This window comes from Gopherus flavomarginatus, chromosome 11 (genome assembly GCF_025201925.1).
Source record: "Gopherus flavomarginatus isolate rGopFla2 chromosome 11, rGopFla2.mat.asm, whole genome shotgun sequence".
Taxonomy (NCBI): domain Eukaryota; kingdom Metazoa; phylum Chordata; order Testudines; family Testudinidae; genus Gopherus; species Gopherus flavomarginatus.
Window position 1 is genome coordinate 6,811,002 of NC_066627.1, and position 17,744 is coordinate 6,828,745.

The 17,744-nt window shown below is 40.2% G+C and overlaps 1 protein-coding gene across 1 annotated transcript; it reads left to right on the forward strand.

Moving 5' to 3' along the window:
- The first annotated feature begins 15,985 nt into the window (after positions 1-15,985).
- Positions 15,986-16,921, forward strand: LOC127031796 (olfactory receptor 5A1-like). The gene has a single exon (XM_050918831.1). The coding sequence runs from the start codon at positions 15,986-15,988 to the stop codon at positions 16,919-16,921; it is 936 nt and encodes a 311-aa protein (XP_050774788.1).
- Positions 16,922-17,744: the final 823 nt, after the last annotated feature.

A 17,744-nucleotide genomic window follows, 5' to 3' on the forward strand; every position in this document is an offset into this window, starting at 1 on the left:
CTCGCTCTGTGGGCCGCTCCACCTGTCCCACAGCTACTCCGCTCTGCCAGCCGCTCTGCTCCACCAGCTGTCCCGTGACCTGCTCCAGCCGTCCCCACAGCTAGTCCGCTCTGCCAGCCGCTCTGCTCCACCAGCTGTCCCGTGATCCGCTCCAGCCGTCCCCACAAACTGCTCCGCTCCGCCAGCGGCTCTGTTCCACAGTATAGCTGCAGGCTCCCCCGCTAGTTAGCACAGTATTCAGTGCTCTCAGCTCAGTGATTTCAGCTCATAATAGGGGAGCCCCAGTGCTAGTGCACCGTAAGCCAAAAGTGAGTTCAGCTCAGTAACCTGTATCTGGATTCTTAAGGGAATAAAAAATCAACTCTGACATTCCACAGTGGAGAGAGGAGGATGTGCACTTGGTGTTCCAGGCACTTACAAGGGGCCCATACCATCAGGTACACACACCAGTCCCCAACCTCTCTCTCTCTCTCCATGGGGTTTTGGAACCCATGTCCCATGTTTAGCAAGTACCACCCAACTGAGGTTGAGTCATCTCTATCACAAAGCAGTCCCACAGCTCCCTATTCACACAATCAGGGTGACAACCTTTTTTTTCTGCCCCAATAACAAAGAAATTGGGGATCCCTGAGCTGTTACATTAACCATCCCAGTGTGCTGTGGGCTTACGCTAAGTGGAGGGTGGATGCCAATGCAAATCTTTCCCCATTCTTTGAAATTCTTAGAATTCTTTCCACATTCCCTACAATTCACCACCAGATGTCAGGGTAGCGCTCATCCTGACTCTGATTACACGCACAACTCACTAACTGGAGTGAGAGCTTTTTTAAACCAGGTGTCCTGATTAGTCTTAATTAATTCTAGTAACTTCCCAATTGGCTACAGATGTCCTAAATAGCCTGCCTGCCTTAATTAGTTCTAGAAAGTTCCTAAGTGTTCTGGAATACTCCCTGTTATCTTACCCAAGGAAAAGGGACCTGCTTAACCTGGAGCTAATCTATCTACCTTCGACCACTCTCTTGCAGCCATCTGGCCTGACACTGTCACAATATACATTTTTAATTGAAAGTTATGGACAAGCAGGGGACATTTGTCACATCAGCCATTAGTTCCAAATTACTAATTCAGCAAGTATTTCTGGCCCCTTTGTTTATGGCCTAATCCTGAATCCCTAAAAGACAATGTAAAGACTTCATTGGACTTTAGATAAGGCCTTTATCAACTATCGTACGTTCCTTTTGACAAAAGATGGATGAGACTGGAATTTTCCAAGTCAATGGGAGCTGAGCTCCTAGTTACCTTAGTTTTCTTTGACTATCCCATTTTAATGACCCTTCCAATCCAAACGTTCTTGTGATATGACCCAAACTGAATCACTTGGTGATTTGAACACAGAGAATCTGATTCTCCACGGCCTTGTGATTTGTGGTCATATACACCTGAATTCTATTCTATTCTATTCTATTCTATTCAAGTCCTTATGTAGCCCTCATCACGGTAGCATGTAGAAAGATACTAAGTGACATGACTGGCATATGTCATATGTTTCTTCTTTCCTCTCTCCAGGAAGAAATTGTGTTGTGATGTATACACACACACATACATTCTATGTCATGTGTTTATATTACCAAAGTAAAAAAAAAAAAAAAAAGAAATATGACTTGCCCTCTGAGTGGAAGGTGGCGAGGTTTGTGCCTTGGCCTTTCTAATGTTGTCCCTACATGCTTGTGCTGTTTTTTATATTAATCTTTTGTAATTTGACCTATTTGTCCCTTTTTGTAGGACTCTTTTCTGAGTTTCAGATCACTGCACATCTCCTGGTTAAGCTAGAGTGGTCTCTTGCCATACTTCCTATATTTCCTATGCAGTGGGATAGTTTGCTCATGTGCCTTTAATAATGGCTCTTTAAAAAACTACCAATTCTTTTGAACTGTTTCCCCTTTAGACCTGCTTCCCATAGGATATTACCTACAAACTTCCTGAGTTTGCTAAAGTCTACCTTCTTGAAATCCGTTAACTGTATTCTGCTGTTTTCCTGCCTACATTCCTTGGAATCCTGAACTCAATCATTTCATTACCACTTTCACCCAAGCTGCCTTCCACTTCCAAATTCTCAACCAGTTCCTCCCTAATTGTCAACATCAAATCTAGAACAGCTTCTCCCCTAGTGGCTTTTTCCATTTTCTGAAATAAAGAAAATTGCATCCAATCTGTGTCCTGCTGTATTATTTTCCCAGCAGATGTCTGGGTAGTTGAAGTCCCCATCACCACCAAGTCCTGTGCTTTGGATGATTTTGTTAGTTGTTTAGAAAAGGCTTCATCCATTTCTTCTTCCTCTTTATGTGATCTAAAATAAGCGCTTACCATAACAGCACCTTTGTTTTTAGGGCTTTTATCCTCACCCAGAGACTTTCAACCAATCTGTGTCCTATTTCCATCTCAACCTTAGTGCAAGTTTATACATTTTATTATACAGTGCAATACCTCCTCCCATTTTTTCCCTTCCTGTCCTTCCTGAGCAAGTTGTATCCTTCTATATTAATATTGAAAACATGTACTTTTCTCATATGTCTGTGTGCTTTTTTGTGTGTATGTCTGTCTGTCTGTCCATCCATCTGTCTGTCTATACCCACATTCCCTCTTTGGAAATTCTGTGGGGAAAAATGTTAGAGTATTGGAGAGCACTCAGACATTATGAATTGACTTGCACACTTTAATTTTCCCCCTTATGTGTATGCATTTTCTTAATGATGGTTGAAAAACCCTTACTCACACTGATGAGCCTTCGTAACTTCAGGGTGGTGACTGACTGCTAAACAGCAGGAGTAAGGGACCCATAATTCAGATTAGTGCAGAACTGTACAACAGGGTATCAAGCTGTGTCTAATTTTTACCCTTGAAATGTGGGCTCTAGATAAATGAAGCCACAAATATTAGCACCAAATTGGGTCCTGTGACCTGTGTTTGATAATTAGACATGGACATCTGGCAGTTTCAAACAAACAAACAAACACAAAGTGCTAAAGACACATGAATAATTTTAGTGACTAATACTTGGTCTGTAGCCCATTGTGATGTTCAAATTTCAGCATTCAAGAGAGATTTCATTTTCATTGGATACTTAAGGCCAGATTTTCAGAGAGATTTAGGCAACTAGAGAGAAGTACAAAAGCACCTAAGTATCTAAAATGCATTGATTGCAATAGAAGTTAAGAACCTACATGCTTCTGATAATCCATTAGGGGCCTAAATACCTTTAAGAATCTGGTTCTTCAGCTAGGAGTTTTTATAGGCACTTTATAGGAGTTAGAAACTAAAATTCCAATGACTTTTAATGAGAGTTGCATGTCTAAATCCCTTTGGTCTCTTTAAAAATCACAACCTCTATATTTAATAAACATTGCAACTATAGGGTGAGGTCTTCAGCTGGTGTAAGGATGATCTGTTTAATTCTTTAGAGCCATGATAAGCACTGACTTCAATGGAGCTACAATGATTTACACCAACTGAGGATTTGGCCTCAGTTGATTTCAGTAGGGTTGCATCTGTTTACACTACTGGTATTCTGGTCTATTCCCTTCAGTGGAACTACATTGGGAATAGTACCCATTTTCTAAACAAATATATCAAATATAAGGCAAGTCATATAACTTCATTTAATGCTTCCTAACCTACAGGCCATAAAGCTTTGATTGACTACTGAATGAGAAAAGTGCCAGCATGAGAAACGCCAGGGACCTTGTCCCAGAGGCAACAAGAACATATTTAAACAGTTTCAAGTCGTAAACAAATGATTTGTATTACCTACACCCGCATAAATAGGTATGCTGGAGGAGAAGAGTTAAAATTTCACATAACCTTGGATCTCTGTATAATATCAGAGGGGTAGCCATGTTAGTCTGGATCTGTAAAAGCAGCAAAGAATCCTGTGGCACCTTATAGACTAACAGACGTTTTGGAGCATGAGCTTTCATGGGTGAATACCCACTTCATCGGATCTGTGTATAGAAACTGGGTGAGATTTTGTTTGTTTGTTTGTTCATGTTTTTTTCATTTTATTCCTATTAGCCTATATATTCTTTACATTTTTGAAAGCCAAATTATCTGCACAAACTTCCATTGAAAATATTCTTTAATTTGAAAATGTAAGCTTCCACAAAATTGAGAAATTTGGGAGGTTTTTTTGTTTGTTTTTTTAAAAAATTCCATTTTTACAGTTCTTGATTTTGTGATTATTTGTTGAATTTTTCTTTAGCATTTCTTCTTCTTCTTCTTCTTCTCTCTTTAGGATTTGCAATTCTCTTTGGCAGTTTTGTTAATTTATGCTTTCTTTCGCAGTGTCAATTTTCATTGATCATCCTAGATATATGGAGTCTGTTGAAATTAAAAAAAAAAGACTTTTTTATTTTGAAGGGAAAATGACAAATGAAAAAACTGATATAGAATTTCTATGGGGAAATTTTTAAATATATTCTTATAGACTCAGACTCCCAGACTTTTGAAAATTAATGTAATGAAAATCATTTGAAAATGTTCACAATTTTGTGATCTCTTCCCAGTTAATTAAACAGCTCTAATAATGATTTATCTATCTGTTCATATAAATTATCTATCTATCTATCTATCTATCTATCTATCTATCTATCTATCTATCTATCTATCTCACACTACAGGGCAAATGAAAAGCTCAATCTATCAACATTCAACTTTCTGCTTAAGCAGTTCACTATTCCTCTATTTTTCCCCTATTGATATGTTGAGAACTTTACTTTGGAAATTGGACAAATGTCAAAAAAATAAAACAGTCAAAAATACATTCTGCCTTTCTTGGATCCATCTGTCTCTGTATCTAGATTACCTATTTATTAGAGTTTATCTACTCACTGCATTTCTGTGTATATAAATTAAGTTTGTATTACTGTTTCATTCCTTTTTTCTGTTCTCACAGGACACTGTTTTGCTGAAGAATAGTGCAGAATCAAACGATTGTGGCCAAATTTATTCTCTTAGGAATTTCCAGTGACCCACAGCTCCAGGTTTTCCTGCTCTTGGTATTTTTAGTTATTTATGTAATAACCTTATTGGGGAACATGCTTATCATGTTGGTGATAAAGGCCGATCCTCATCTTCAATCACCCATGCACTTCTTTCTGTCCCATTTATCCTTTGTTGACATCTGCTATTCCTCCACTATTGTCCCCAAGATGCTGGAAAACTTCCTAGCAGAGAAGAAAACCATTTCTGCCAATGGCTGCATTACCCAAATGTTCTTTATTCTTTTGTCATCTGGTGCTGAAATTTTCACTCTTGCAGTTATGGCTTATGACCGATATGCTGCCATATGTGATCCACTTCTGTCATGGTATAATTCCCCACTCTGAATCTTAGCATCCAAAAGATGGGGTACCAGCATGAATTCCTCTAAGCTCAATTACCAGCTTAGTACTTGTAGCGCTGCCACAAACCAGGAATTCCAGTGCCTGGTACACTCTGGTCCCTCCAAAACCTTGCCCAGGGACCCCCAAGACCCAGACCCTCTGGATCTTAACACAAGGAAAGTAAAGCCTTTCCCTCACCATTGCCTCTCCCAGGCTTCCCCTCCCTGGGTTACCCTGGAAGATCATTGTGACTCAAACTCCTTGAAACTTAAAACAGAGAGGAAAATTCACCTTGTCCCCTTCTTCTCTCTCCCCCTCCCAGACTCTCCCTGAGAGAGAAAGTAATCCTAACACAGAGAGAGAAAATTAACCTCTCTCCTCCCCTTCCCTCCTTTCTCCCCACCAATTCCGTGGTGGATCCAGACCCAGTCCCCTGGGGTCTCATCAGAATAAAGAAACAATCAGGTACTTAAACAAGAAAAGCTTTTAATTAAAGAAAGAAAAAAACAATAAAACTTGTCTTTGTAAATTTAAGATGAAATATGTTACATGGTCTTTCAGCTATAGACACTGGGAATACCCTCCCAGCCTAAGTATACAAGTACAAATTAAAATCCTTTCAGCAAAATATCAATTTGAACTCCTTTCAGCCAAATACACATTTGAACTCCTTCCAACCAAATACACATTTGCAAATAAAGAAAACAACCATAAGCCTATCTCGCCTTATCTACCTAGTACTCACTATTCTGAACTTATAAAAGCCTGTATCGGAGAGATTGGAGAGAAACCTGGTTGCACGTCTGGTCCCTCTGAGAACCCAGAGAGAACAACAACCAAAAACTAACAGCACACACAAAAACTGCCCTCCCTCAAGATTTGAAAGTATCCTGTCCCCTGTTTGGTCCTCTGGTCAGGTGACAGGCAGGCTCACTGATCTTGTTAACCCTCTGCAGTCAAAAGAGATATGAAGTACTTCTGCTCTATTAACTTTTACTTATCTGTTCATGACAGCTCCCTTCACTCTTGGTCTTGTCCTGCACTGAGACCTTCAGCAATGAAGTGGTGCTCCTTTCCTCCATTGCAATATTTGGATCCAGCTCCTTCCTGCTCACACTGGTCTCCTACATTCACATAATTGCCACCATCCTGAGAATACACTCCATGGAGGGCAGGCGTAAAGCCTTCTCCACCTGCAGCTCCCACCTTCTCATTGTCAGTTTATACTTTGGGACAGGTTCTTTTCGATATGTGAGATCCACCTCAGTCTCCTCCGAGGGTCTGGATATTCTGGTGTTCATCTAGTACAGCATCTTGACCTCCATGTTAAACCCCATCATCTACAGTCTGAAAAACAAGGAGGTGAAAAGAGCCATGGTGAATATGTTGAAAAAAGCATATGTTTCTCATGTAACATAAAAATGTTTATTGAAGGAGCAATGAAATGTGTATAACTGGGTCTTCAATGTTCACATTCAGAAAAGGTAAGGTAATTAACAAGGAACAGACTTCTTCATTTTGTAAGTGGTTGTGAAAATCTTATCTGTATTATATATGAAATTGTGGACCAGATTCTAATTCTATTTTATTAGACCCCCACCCCAAAAGATTTGGGGATCATGGTGGATAATCATCTGAACATAAAGTCCGAGTGTGACACTGTGGCCAAATATCTAATTTGTTTGTGGCCAGCATAATCAGGGGAATTTTGAGTAGGAGTATAAAGATTATTTTACTTCTGTATTTGGCATTGTGCAACTGCTGCCGGAATATTTTGTCCAGTTCTGGTCACCCCATGTCAGAAAAGACATAGTGGAACTGGAGAAGGTTTGGAAAAGGGAAATAAAGATAATCAATGGTATGGAATGGCTTCTATATCAAGAGAAACTGAAAAGATTAGGGCAGCTTATTTTAGGTAAAGACAATTAAAGGGGAGATGATAGGGATCTATAAAGTTATGAATGATATGGAAAAAGTGGATAGTGAAATGTTGTTTACTATTTCCCACAATACAAAAAGCACAGGTCACCCAATGGAAGTAATATGAAACACATTTAATACAAACAAGAGAAAATATTTTTGATATAGCATATAATCAACCCACGGAATTCATTGCCAGAGGATTTTGTGATGGCCAAAAGTGTAACCGTGGACAAAAAAAGAACAAGTTAAGTTTATAGAAAATATAACATCACCCTGTTTTTCTGATCTAATTGGGACTGGGCCAGATTGGATAACAAAAAATAGGTGCTGGAAGTAGGGGTGATGGGGGTGCTGCTGCACCTCCTGCCTTGAAGTGGTTTCCATCCTATACAGGGTTTACAGTTTGGTTAAATGGCTCTCAGCACCCCCACTATAAAAATTGTTCCAGTACCCCTGGGCTGCAGGACCGTCCAGCAGACACAGGAGATATTGCCCACTTCTGCATCCGTGTGAACTGGTTGTTCAGTTAATATGGAGATGTGGATAATGGAGGGTTGTACTGTGGGTCCATCAATGGTTATTAGACAAGATGGTCAAGGGACTTAAACTCATGCTTGTGGCAACCTTAATCTCTCACTGCCAGAAGCCAGGAAGGAAAGACAGGAGTTAGTCTCTCCACAGTAGTCCTGTTCTGTACACTTTTCTGAAGCTCTGGAACTGGCCACTGTTGGAGACAGAATTCTAGGTTATATGGATCATTGGTCTGATCCTTATGGCAGTTTTTATGTTCTTATGTCCAATCAGTTCTGCTGTCCACAATTCAAGAAGGATGTTTGATAAACTAGAGAGATTACAGAGAAGAGCCACAAGAATGATTAAAGACAGTCCTATCTTACCATCCCCTCCATTAACTTATCAAGTTCAGTCTTAAAACAAGTTGTTTTTTGCCCCCACTGCTCCCTGTGGAAGGATCTCCCAGAACATCACTCCTCTGATGGTTAGAAACCTTTGTCTAATTTCAAGCCTAGGCTTGTTGATGGTCTGTTTATATCCATTAGTTCTTGTGTCCACATTGGTGCTTAATTTAAATAATTCCTCTCCCTCTCTGATATTTATCCCTGTGATGTATTTATACAGAACAATCATATCTCCCCTCAGCCTTCGTTTGGTTCAGCTAAACAAACCAAACTCTTTGAGTGTTCTCTCATAAAGTAGGTTTTCGATTCCTTGGATCACCCTAGTAGCCCTCCTTTGCAACTTACCTGCACTCTCACTAGCTCCCCGTGTGTCACTCTCCCATCCCCTTCTATTTCAAGGATTGCTTGAAACAACCATGGACTTTTGTCAACAATTCTGTTTGTTCTTCCTCCCCACAATCCATAGTCCCCAGTTTTTACCCCCAAGCCAGAGGTTCCTGTGTGACCTTCTTTCTCCCCATGACACCTTCATTCTCTTCTTTTCTCATACCATTGTCTCTTACTATCCTCCCATACCAGAGGATCTGTGTCCATCACCATTACCCTCTTATGCCTCAGGCCAAGAGCACTGTGTTCATTCTTTCTTCCCCCTCTCTGAATACCATGGTTACACATTCTTCCCCTTATTTCAGGGACTCTCTGTGGCCCCATTTCCTCTTTCCCTCATACCAAGGTTCCCAATTCCCCCCCCACACACACACACACATGTGATGATTCTTGGTATACACAGGATTATGAGTCATTGTGTTACCTCCTCCCCCCAAAACACACACACACCACACCTCTAGCCAGAGGGAGACTTGTCTTACTTCTCTGGGTATCAGTTCCTCGCCACTATCACCAGTCATCCACCCAAACATTCTCTTTTCTTGGCAATGCTAGGCCTCACTTTGTTTTAGAAGTTAGCAGCAGGTGTGTATATCAATACAATATATGGTATTTTGTCTGGTGAAAATAATTTCCCTGGAACCTAACCCCCGCATTTACATTAATACTTATGGAGAAAGTGGATTCACTTAACATTGTTTTGCTTAAAGTCACATTTTTCAGGAACATAACTACAACGTTAAGCAAGGAGTTACTGTATTAAAGCAGCCCAATATGCCGTTAGCCTTCTTGGCAACAAGGGTACACTGCTGACTCATATCCAGCTTCTTGTCCCCTGTAATCGCCAAGCTCTTTTCTGCTGAACTGCCATTTATCCAGTCAATCCACAACCTGTAGCAGTGCATGGGATTCTTCTCCATTGAAAACAAGGATATCTTTATTACCGAAGATTCAAGAGATAATAAGTCAATATAATGGGGAAAAAAGCTTACATATGAAACAAAATCAGATCATGCATTGTGGGGGCTAAACTTAATGAGCTAACTTTGTGTCTAAAAAAGTGTATCCCTCTCAAAACACCCTTTGCAGTGGTTCAACCAAGCTTGGTTGTGATCCCATTTTCTTGGAAGTAAATACATTACCTGCTTGCTTCCTATGCACAAGAAAAAGGGGGTTTCCCCTCCATCTTCTCCTCATATTCCCAAAGATCATGGTTTGTACTCATAGGCAGTGTCACCCCCTTTACTTGTTTTCCCTGTGGTCTCTTCCCTGTTGGCTTCACATCTCTCACTTGACATTCCTTGGTGACCCAGAATATACATACCAGAGTCAGGAGATTCTTGTAACCCCCTTGCCAGGTGGCAATGATGGGTTCTGGGGTCACAGCCTCCTATTCTGGGGCCACTGAGACCCCACATTCATCCCTCACCCCCATGCTAGAGGCTTTGTTGTGAAATCAATGGGTGCTAAGCATCTAGATGCTTTTGGATACACCACTAGGTGCCTCAGTACCTTTACAAATCTGGTCCTTTGGCACTTAAGTCCCAGATGTTGTCACTAATGCGACCCACACACCCCATGCTCTGCTGCAACCAAACTCTGTAGGTGCCTCAACTTGCTTTGTGCCTCCATTTCCACTGTAAGAACCCCCTCAAGGCCTATGTTTTAGGCCTCAGGTCCCCTCAGGCCCAGTGTGATTCTCAAACAAGGTGAAGATAGGTGGGAGGGAGAGCTAATGTTACCCTTTAGCCCAAGGGACCCCAGTTCATTTCCCCATCTGCCTGGCAAAGTAATTGAACAGGGTTTTCCCATCACTATGCTCAACCCTCTGGGCTTTACAGAGTCATTCACAGGCTCTCTCTGGGCCCATGGAAATGTAATCATTTGTACATAGTGGAACAGCTTCACCAGGAGAATGAAAGGAACCCACCACAGAATATCTCTGAGAACAGTGACTCAGGCCCTCACCAGATCTATGAGACACCTCTGTGCAGAGCTGTTCCCATCAGGCAGAGAAGATCTTGAACCAGGATCCCCCATATCCTGGGTGAGTATGCTAGCTACTGGGCTAAATGTCAGAGGAGAGCTGTCTGCCTGCTTTTCTAGGGGGTATTCTGTGTGGAGTCAGGGAGGCTCTGAGCACAGATACTGCATTGGACCCACAGATGAAACAAGCAGAGGAATCACTATCTTCAGCTGGCTGGAGGACCACCCTGCAGCTTAGGTATAAAAAAGGCACCAGGGTGCCTGATTGAGGCAGCAGGGCATATGCCTGGAGGCAAAAACACAGGAACCTTGGTAATGTGAACAGCAATAAATTAGGTGCTGAGTGAGTTTAGGCACCTACAGGATTATGTGGTACTTTAGCAGGGTTTTGTGGATCACAGCAATGTCTAAATCTGGGTTTTAAAGACCTAAGTCCCTTTGTGGATGTGGGCTCAGGTGTTACTCCATGTGAGCTAGTCTGGCAGAATCTGGCCTTAGTCTTATAAAATGACTCCCTCTTAAAAGGAGTAATTCACCCATACCTGGCCACCTACACCTTCTTAAGCCCTTAACACAGAACTTAACTGAAGCTTAGTTTGTGCAAATAGTCTTCCTCAGAGTCCTGCTATGGTGGGGCAAGTTGTTCTTAGAGAGCCAAGGCTGACATTCTGGGCACACACCACGACCCTGCTTAATGGAGCCTTAGCCAAACTTTCACACTATCGGCTTTCACACAATCGCTTTCCTTCTGGCCTCGACCAGCCAGAAGCAGCCTGGACTCAAATCTGAGAAGAAATTCTCTCCACACTTCCAACCCATCAGTGAGTGACACAGGCCGGCTCCCAAGCAGCAGACAGCAAGGAAGTTAGTGCCATGCTGGGTGCACTCTGCAATTCACTGTCCTGTCTCCAGCTGCGGTCAGCAGCTGAGGAAGGTGTAAGAGCACCTGCAATGGGACGTTATGTAATGATCAGTCCCCCACATCTGCGGATTAGTTTAAGCCTTGACACATGGTGGTTTTAAGATCTCAGTCTGGATCTAGATGATTTTCTATACAAGGTAACAAGAGCATTATTCACATTATTAGTAACAGGAATGTACTGGGGCAAGACCCCACAGAATGGTGATCCACAGGTTCAGGTTCTGGTTTATGACTTAGGAGATTTGAGTTCAAATCCCTGCTTTGCCATATTCTTCCTATGTGACCTAGAGCAAGTCATTTAGTCTCTGTGTTCCTCAGTTCCCCATCTGTAAATTGGGATGATAGCACTGCCCTACCTTTCAGGGGTGTGCTGAGGATAACTATAGTAATGAGACTGAGGAGCTCTGATTCTATGCTGAAAGGGAGGGGGCAGATAGTGTCTATGCAAAACAGAAAGAAGTCAAATCTAATATTCAGTGTCCACTCTCCAGAATAGATTCACTGTCATAATATATACTATTCAGTTGAAATAACAGGTCAGTTATTCATCTGGTATGACCAGTGCGGTGTCATTGACTTCACTGATTTACATTAAATGAGCATCTATAGATGAATCAATAAACAAAGTAGGTCAAAGCTTATAGATATTTCTAAATCTACCATATTATGCATTGTAAATTATCCATTCATTACTGATCCAGCACACTGTTAGTGTGTTAAACAGGTGATACATGTCCCAGAGGTAACCAGAACATGTTTAGACTCCTCAGAAATAATTATTCTTGATCTTAGCATCAGAGAATAAAAGGTATTTCTTTGCAACAGGGGAGGGGCAGTGATGTAAACTATATATAAATTAGATCCACTCCCATGTAGTAACTGACTTTTCAGGGTAAGGAATACCTGATGTTTTTACTTACTGTATTGGTGAGACAGGAGGAAAGAGAAGGAGGGAGGAAGTGAAAGTGAGATATTGCAGAGAGAGAGAGAGAGAGAGATGGGTTTTAATAAGAATAGATAGATAGATAGATAGAATCAATTTGTATAACACAAGCCCTAATTTCCAGAATATTAAAGACATAAGACTAGCAAGCCTAAAATATAAACAAGGTGTCTTGTACAATCACACAGCAATGTAAAGCTTATTACACATGGGTAGCACGGCCAAGAAAGAACAAACTATGTTGCCTTTCCACCTTACTTCATCAACCTTCTGATCATGTCCTGAGTTAGGTGGCATATGTGTATCTGATTCACCGTGGCATAGACAAAGTAATGAAAACACAAGAGGCTTATCACACTCTAGCCTTTGTTTTGACTAACCTCCATTTTTTGCAGTATGGAACTGTGAGCAAAAGTGAAGAGAAATCACAAAGAGAAGATCAATTCTTTTGGTGAGTAGACATTTTCAGAACCAAATAATTTGGTAAATAAATTGGATGGGTTCCTCTGATGGTGTGTATCTGTGCTGTTCCCTGGAACTGAGGATCTGAATAATTGGTTCTTCCTTGTCTTGAATCAGAATATATACTTGGGCATAACTCAGTACAAAGTGGGTGGAAAATGTTAGCATTCCAATGTGGTTGTGTCTTACATACATTTTATATAGGCACGGATCACAAGATGCAAAGCAGTGTAGAATCAGGCCCATTTGTTTGTAGAAAAGAATGTAGAATGAGGCTGGTTTGTTTGAACCATGGCAGATCCTTGTTCTGTTTCAGACAATGGGAGTTCTGCTGTTGATGTCAATAGCAACATATAAATCTTGCTTCTAGAATATGTATATTCTTCAACAACTGAAAAGCAAAGCAGATTTGCCAAATTGCTACCATCAGCATGAGTGATAAAAGTTAGTCCTGGATGTCACCTGTTTTTTATATGAAATTTTGCAAAACATTGTTTCTAAAGATTTATTTGTTTTGTTTTCTCTTTTATTTATTTTTATTATTTGGAATTAAAGAATCCCACCCCTTGAAAAATGTTTGGTTTTAGAAATCTGAAAACTAAATAGCTTAATAAAAAAAGCAACATTGTAATGTTTTTCTTTTCATTTTGTATTTTAAAAGCTGGAAAAAATATCATTTTAGGGTTTTTGAAACTATTTATTTATTTATTTTGAGGATTGTTGAATTTCTATTGAACAAAAGAAAAATTTTGAATAAAAAAAAAATTTCCCCATGAAATCAATACACCGTCACTCTAAATGAATAGCCTGCTTATCAGAGATGAGCAGCGTCATGAGCTGCCATTGACATCTGTCTGAATCTGGGAGGGTTTAGCATCTCTGAAGTTCAGGCCAATTACTGTGATACCTATCTATGTCTTCCAGTGCCTAAGTGTAGCCGTCTGAGTTGAAATATTTTAGCCAACATTTTAAAATTGCTAACAATGAAGCATAATGGATAGAAAACTGCATGGGGCTGCAGGAAACGCATGTTTTAGCCCTAGTACTGTTGGGTGTCTTTAGAAAAGATTTTAAAAGCATTGTGGTGCTTAAATGCCTTCAAAAATCAAGCCCTACATCTCTCTGTGTCCTAGCTTCCTAATTTGTAAAATGGAGGTGAGGATGCTGACATCCTTTTCAAAGTGCTTTGCGATCTATTGATGATAAATGCTATATAAGTCAACCTGTGGAACTCTTTGCCAGAGGATGTTCTGAAGGCCAAGACTATAACAGGGTTAAAAAAAAAGAACTAGATAAATTCATGTAGGGTAGATCCACTATTAGCCAGAATGGGCAGGGATAGACTCCTAAGCCTGTGTGCCAGAAGCTGGGAATGGGCGACAAGTGGTGCATGACGTGATGATTATCGATTTTGTTCATTCCCTCTGGGGCACCAGGCATTAGCCACTGTTGGAAGACAGGACACTGGGCTAGATGGACCTTTGATCTGACCCTATATGGCTGTTCTTATGTTCTTATAAGAACTAGTTATTAATGTTCTATTTGTGCAGTGTCATCTGTAGAGACATAAAGACTATTCAAAAGGCAATAGCACTGTTCTGAACAGCTTACTGTCCATTGTTTCAAGATGAAAGATGGAAACATCATTTGGAAATCCTAGGGAAGATAATGGTTGTAACAGGAAGAAAACATTTTTGCTTTTGTTCATAATGTTTGTGTGTGTGTTGAGGCTTTCGTGAACAATCAGTTAAACAGAAATAGGGTGTTGAAGGGCACTGGTCACAGAAGAAAAGATTTTGGCCCACATCCTGAATCAGGTCTGGGAATAGCACCTGTGTGGAACCCTACTTACTTCACTGGGGCTCAGCATGGGGTCCAGGCATGCAGCTCCAGTTCCATGATCTGGGCTTTGAAGTGCTGTTCTATTTTGAGAGGTATTCTAAGAATGACACTATTGTTCCAAACCCCTTCTTCAGTAGAATCCAGAGTAACATCTGTTGAGATTTACAACTAAAAAATGGGATCAAAAGCCAATAAAACTAGGGGAGTTTGAGGCAGATTCTGTTCTTTCTTGTGCATCATGAACCAACTTGCCTAGTAAATTGTTTTAAGAGCTTCATAAAATCAATGGTTTTATACAGATTTGACTGAGGGCAGGAGTGCAAACAATGGGGTAAACTAGGTTTCAGAATTTGGCCTGGTGAACCTGTATTGCTGATGGGCAGATTTGGGTGCCTCAGATTGAGGACACCTTAATGAGATCTGGTTTTATGCAGAGAGTGCTCAGCAATTTCAGAAAATAACCCCCCTTTAAGGGTTCCCAAGTCAACCATACAAAAATGAAAAAAATCAAATGCACCACCCACTTTGGCAAATCTTGGCCTGTAACATTATACTAGATGGAGAGAACACATCATGATTTCCACATCCCATATTTAACATAGGGGCTGGAAACTAATGAAAAACATCTTTGATTTGCAAACCGGTCTCAAATGAGTCATAATTCAGCAGTGTTGTGATTCATTTTTTTTACTGGGATAATACTACTGAAGTAATTGTATTTATGTTGTCATAAAGATGGAGCAATACTTGGGTGAATCTCAGCTATCTATGGAAATCATTGACAGACAACAGTTATCTTACCAAATACAACCTCACTGATCGGAAGATTATTTGCAAATTATCTTTTAATATTTCCTTAATTTTATCAGCTTCAACACAGTTAGTTATGGAATGGATGACATAAGATCTGGTTTAGAAAATGGGTTGTACAGAAGGTGTCCACGAGAGGATCTCGGTTTTATGGTTCACGGTATGAGGAATACCTTGGAGAAAGTGTTGATGACTTTGTAATTAAAGAAAATACTAATGGAAATCCTCATGTAATAGGAAAAACCCTATTTTCATTTCACTTGGAGTATGGAATTAGAATTTGGACATCTAAATCCACTTGGTGCCTTTGAAAATCTCACTTGGATTTTCTCTTTCTCTCATGGAATTTTCAAATACTGTTATTATATTGGATAATTTCATTTATTTTTCTCTTGTTACAGGTCACTATATGTGAATGGAAATCCAAACCAATGTGACTGACTTTATTCTCATGGGATTTTCTCATGACCCACATCTCCAAATTTTCCTCTTTTTGGTGTTTTTAGTTATTTATCTAATCACCCTAGTGGGGAACATGGCAATTATGTTGGTAATAAGGGTAGATCTTCACCTCCACAGTCCCATGTACTTCTTCCTGTCTCATTTGTCCTTTGTTGATATCTGCTATTCCTCAGTGGTCGTCCCTAAGATGTTGGTGAATTTTCTAGCAAAGCACAAAACCATTTCTGTCAATGGTTGCCTTGCCCAGATGTTCTTCATCCTGCTTTTAGCTGTTACTGAAATTTTCATACTCTCAGGAATGGCTTATGATCGATATGCTGCCATATGTCACCCACTGTATTATGCAGTGACCATGAACAAACAAGTCTGCAGCCTATTGGTGGGTTGTTCATGGACAATGGGGCTCTTGTATTCATTGGTTAACACTGTCCTTGTGTTAAAATTACACTTTTGTGGGCCCAATGAAATCAGCCATTTCAGCTGTGAGCTCCCTCCGCTATTACAACTGTCTTGCACTGGGACATTCACCAATAAAATAGCTCTTCTTTCTTCTGCTGTGATATTTGGTTTCAGCTCCTTCCTCTTCACCCTGGTCTCCTACATGTTCATCATCTCCACCGTCCTGAGGATACATTCTGCGGAGGACCGTCATAAAGCCTTCTCCACTTGCAGCTCCCACCTTATTGTGGTGGGTTTATTGTACATGACAGCTATTTTCCAGTATGTGAAACCCAGCTCGGTCTCTTCACTTGTTTTAGATGAGCTGTTCTCTATCCAGTACAGCATCTTGACCCCCATGTTAAACCCCATTATTTACAGCCTGAAAAACAGGGAAGTGAAAACAGCCCTGAGGAAAATAATGGAAAAAAATACAGTTTGTGTTATTTAATGTTTGGCTCACAATACCATCACCACCATCTTCCTTGTTCACCTGTTTGACAGCATATGCTGCCCCTTTCTTAGGTTTCCAGTTGTTTAGGATAGTGTCTGTATGTTTATACTGTGCCCAACACAATAAATTCCTGAACACTGGTGATAAAACTCAGCAGGGTTGGTCAAAATATGTCACTCAATGGTTTGTTTTTCAGTACATAATGATAAACCTGGGTCTTTTTCAAATAGACAACATTGATATCTATTGAATATTTTTTTTCTTTTTTTAAGTGATCAGCAGTTTTAGCCTCTCCATTTAGCAACAGGTCTGTACCATTGTTATGATTTCTTTTATCCAGATAGTCTTGAAAATGTCCTTCTTATTTTCCACAGCCCTGCCATTGATGGGATTTTTCCCTGATGTCTTTAGCTTCCATTATCAATGTTTTACACTTCATAGCTTCTAATATGTATTCATCACTATCTACTTCCCCTTATTTCCATTCGTTATAATTTTGTTTCTATTTAAACTGCTATTTTAACTTCCCTTCTTCACCAGGATGGGCTCTTACCAACATTTTCTATTCTCAAAAATGTGGAATGGTGGCTTTTGGGCCACCTTTAAAACCTTTTTTTAAAACAACTGCTAGTTCTAAATAACGTTTTTTTCTGTCTGAATTTTTCATCACAATAAATTTTGCTCTGATTTTTTCTCAGCTTTGTTTAATTAGGCTTTTAAAAGCACCAGGAGTGTGTGTGTGTATAAATATATTATTGATTGTGACCATCCTCTATTTGCCCATAAGAAATGTAGTCAGGTCATTGTCAGTGATGTGTAG

Bases quoted from the DNA above. Each gene is read 5' to 3' on its own strand.
- LOC127031796 (XM_050918831.1), top strand. From the start codon at position 15,986: ATGGAAATCCAAACCAATGTGACTGACTTTATTCTCATGGGATTTTCT.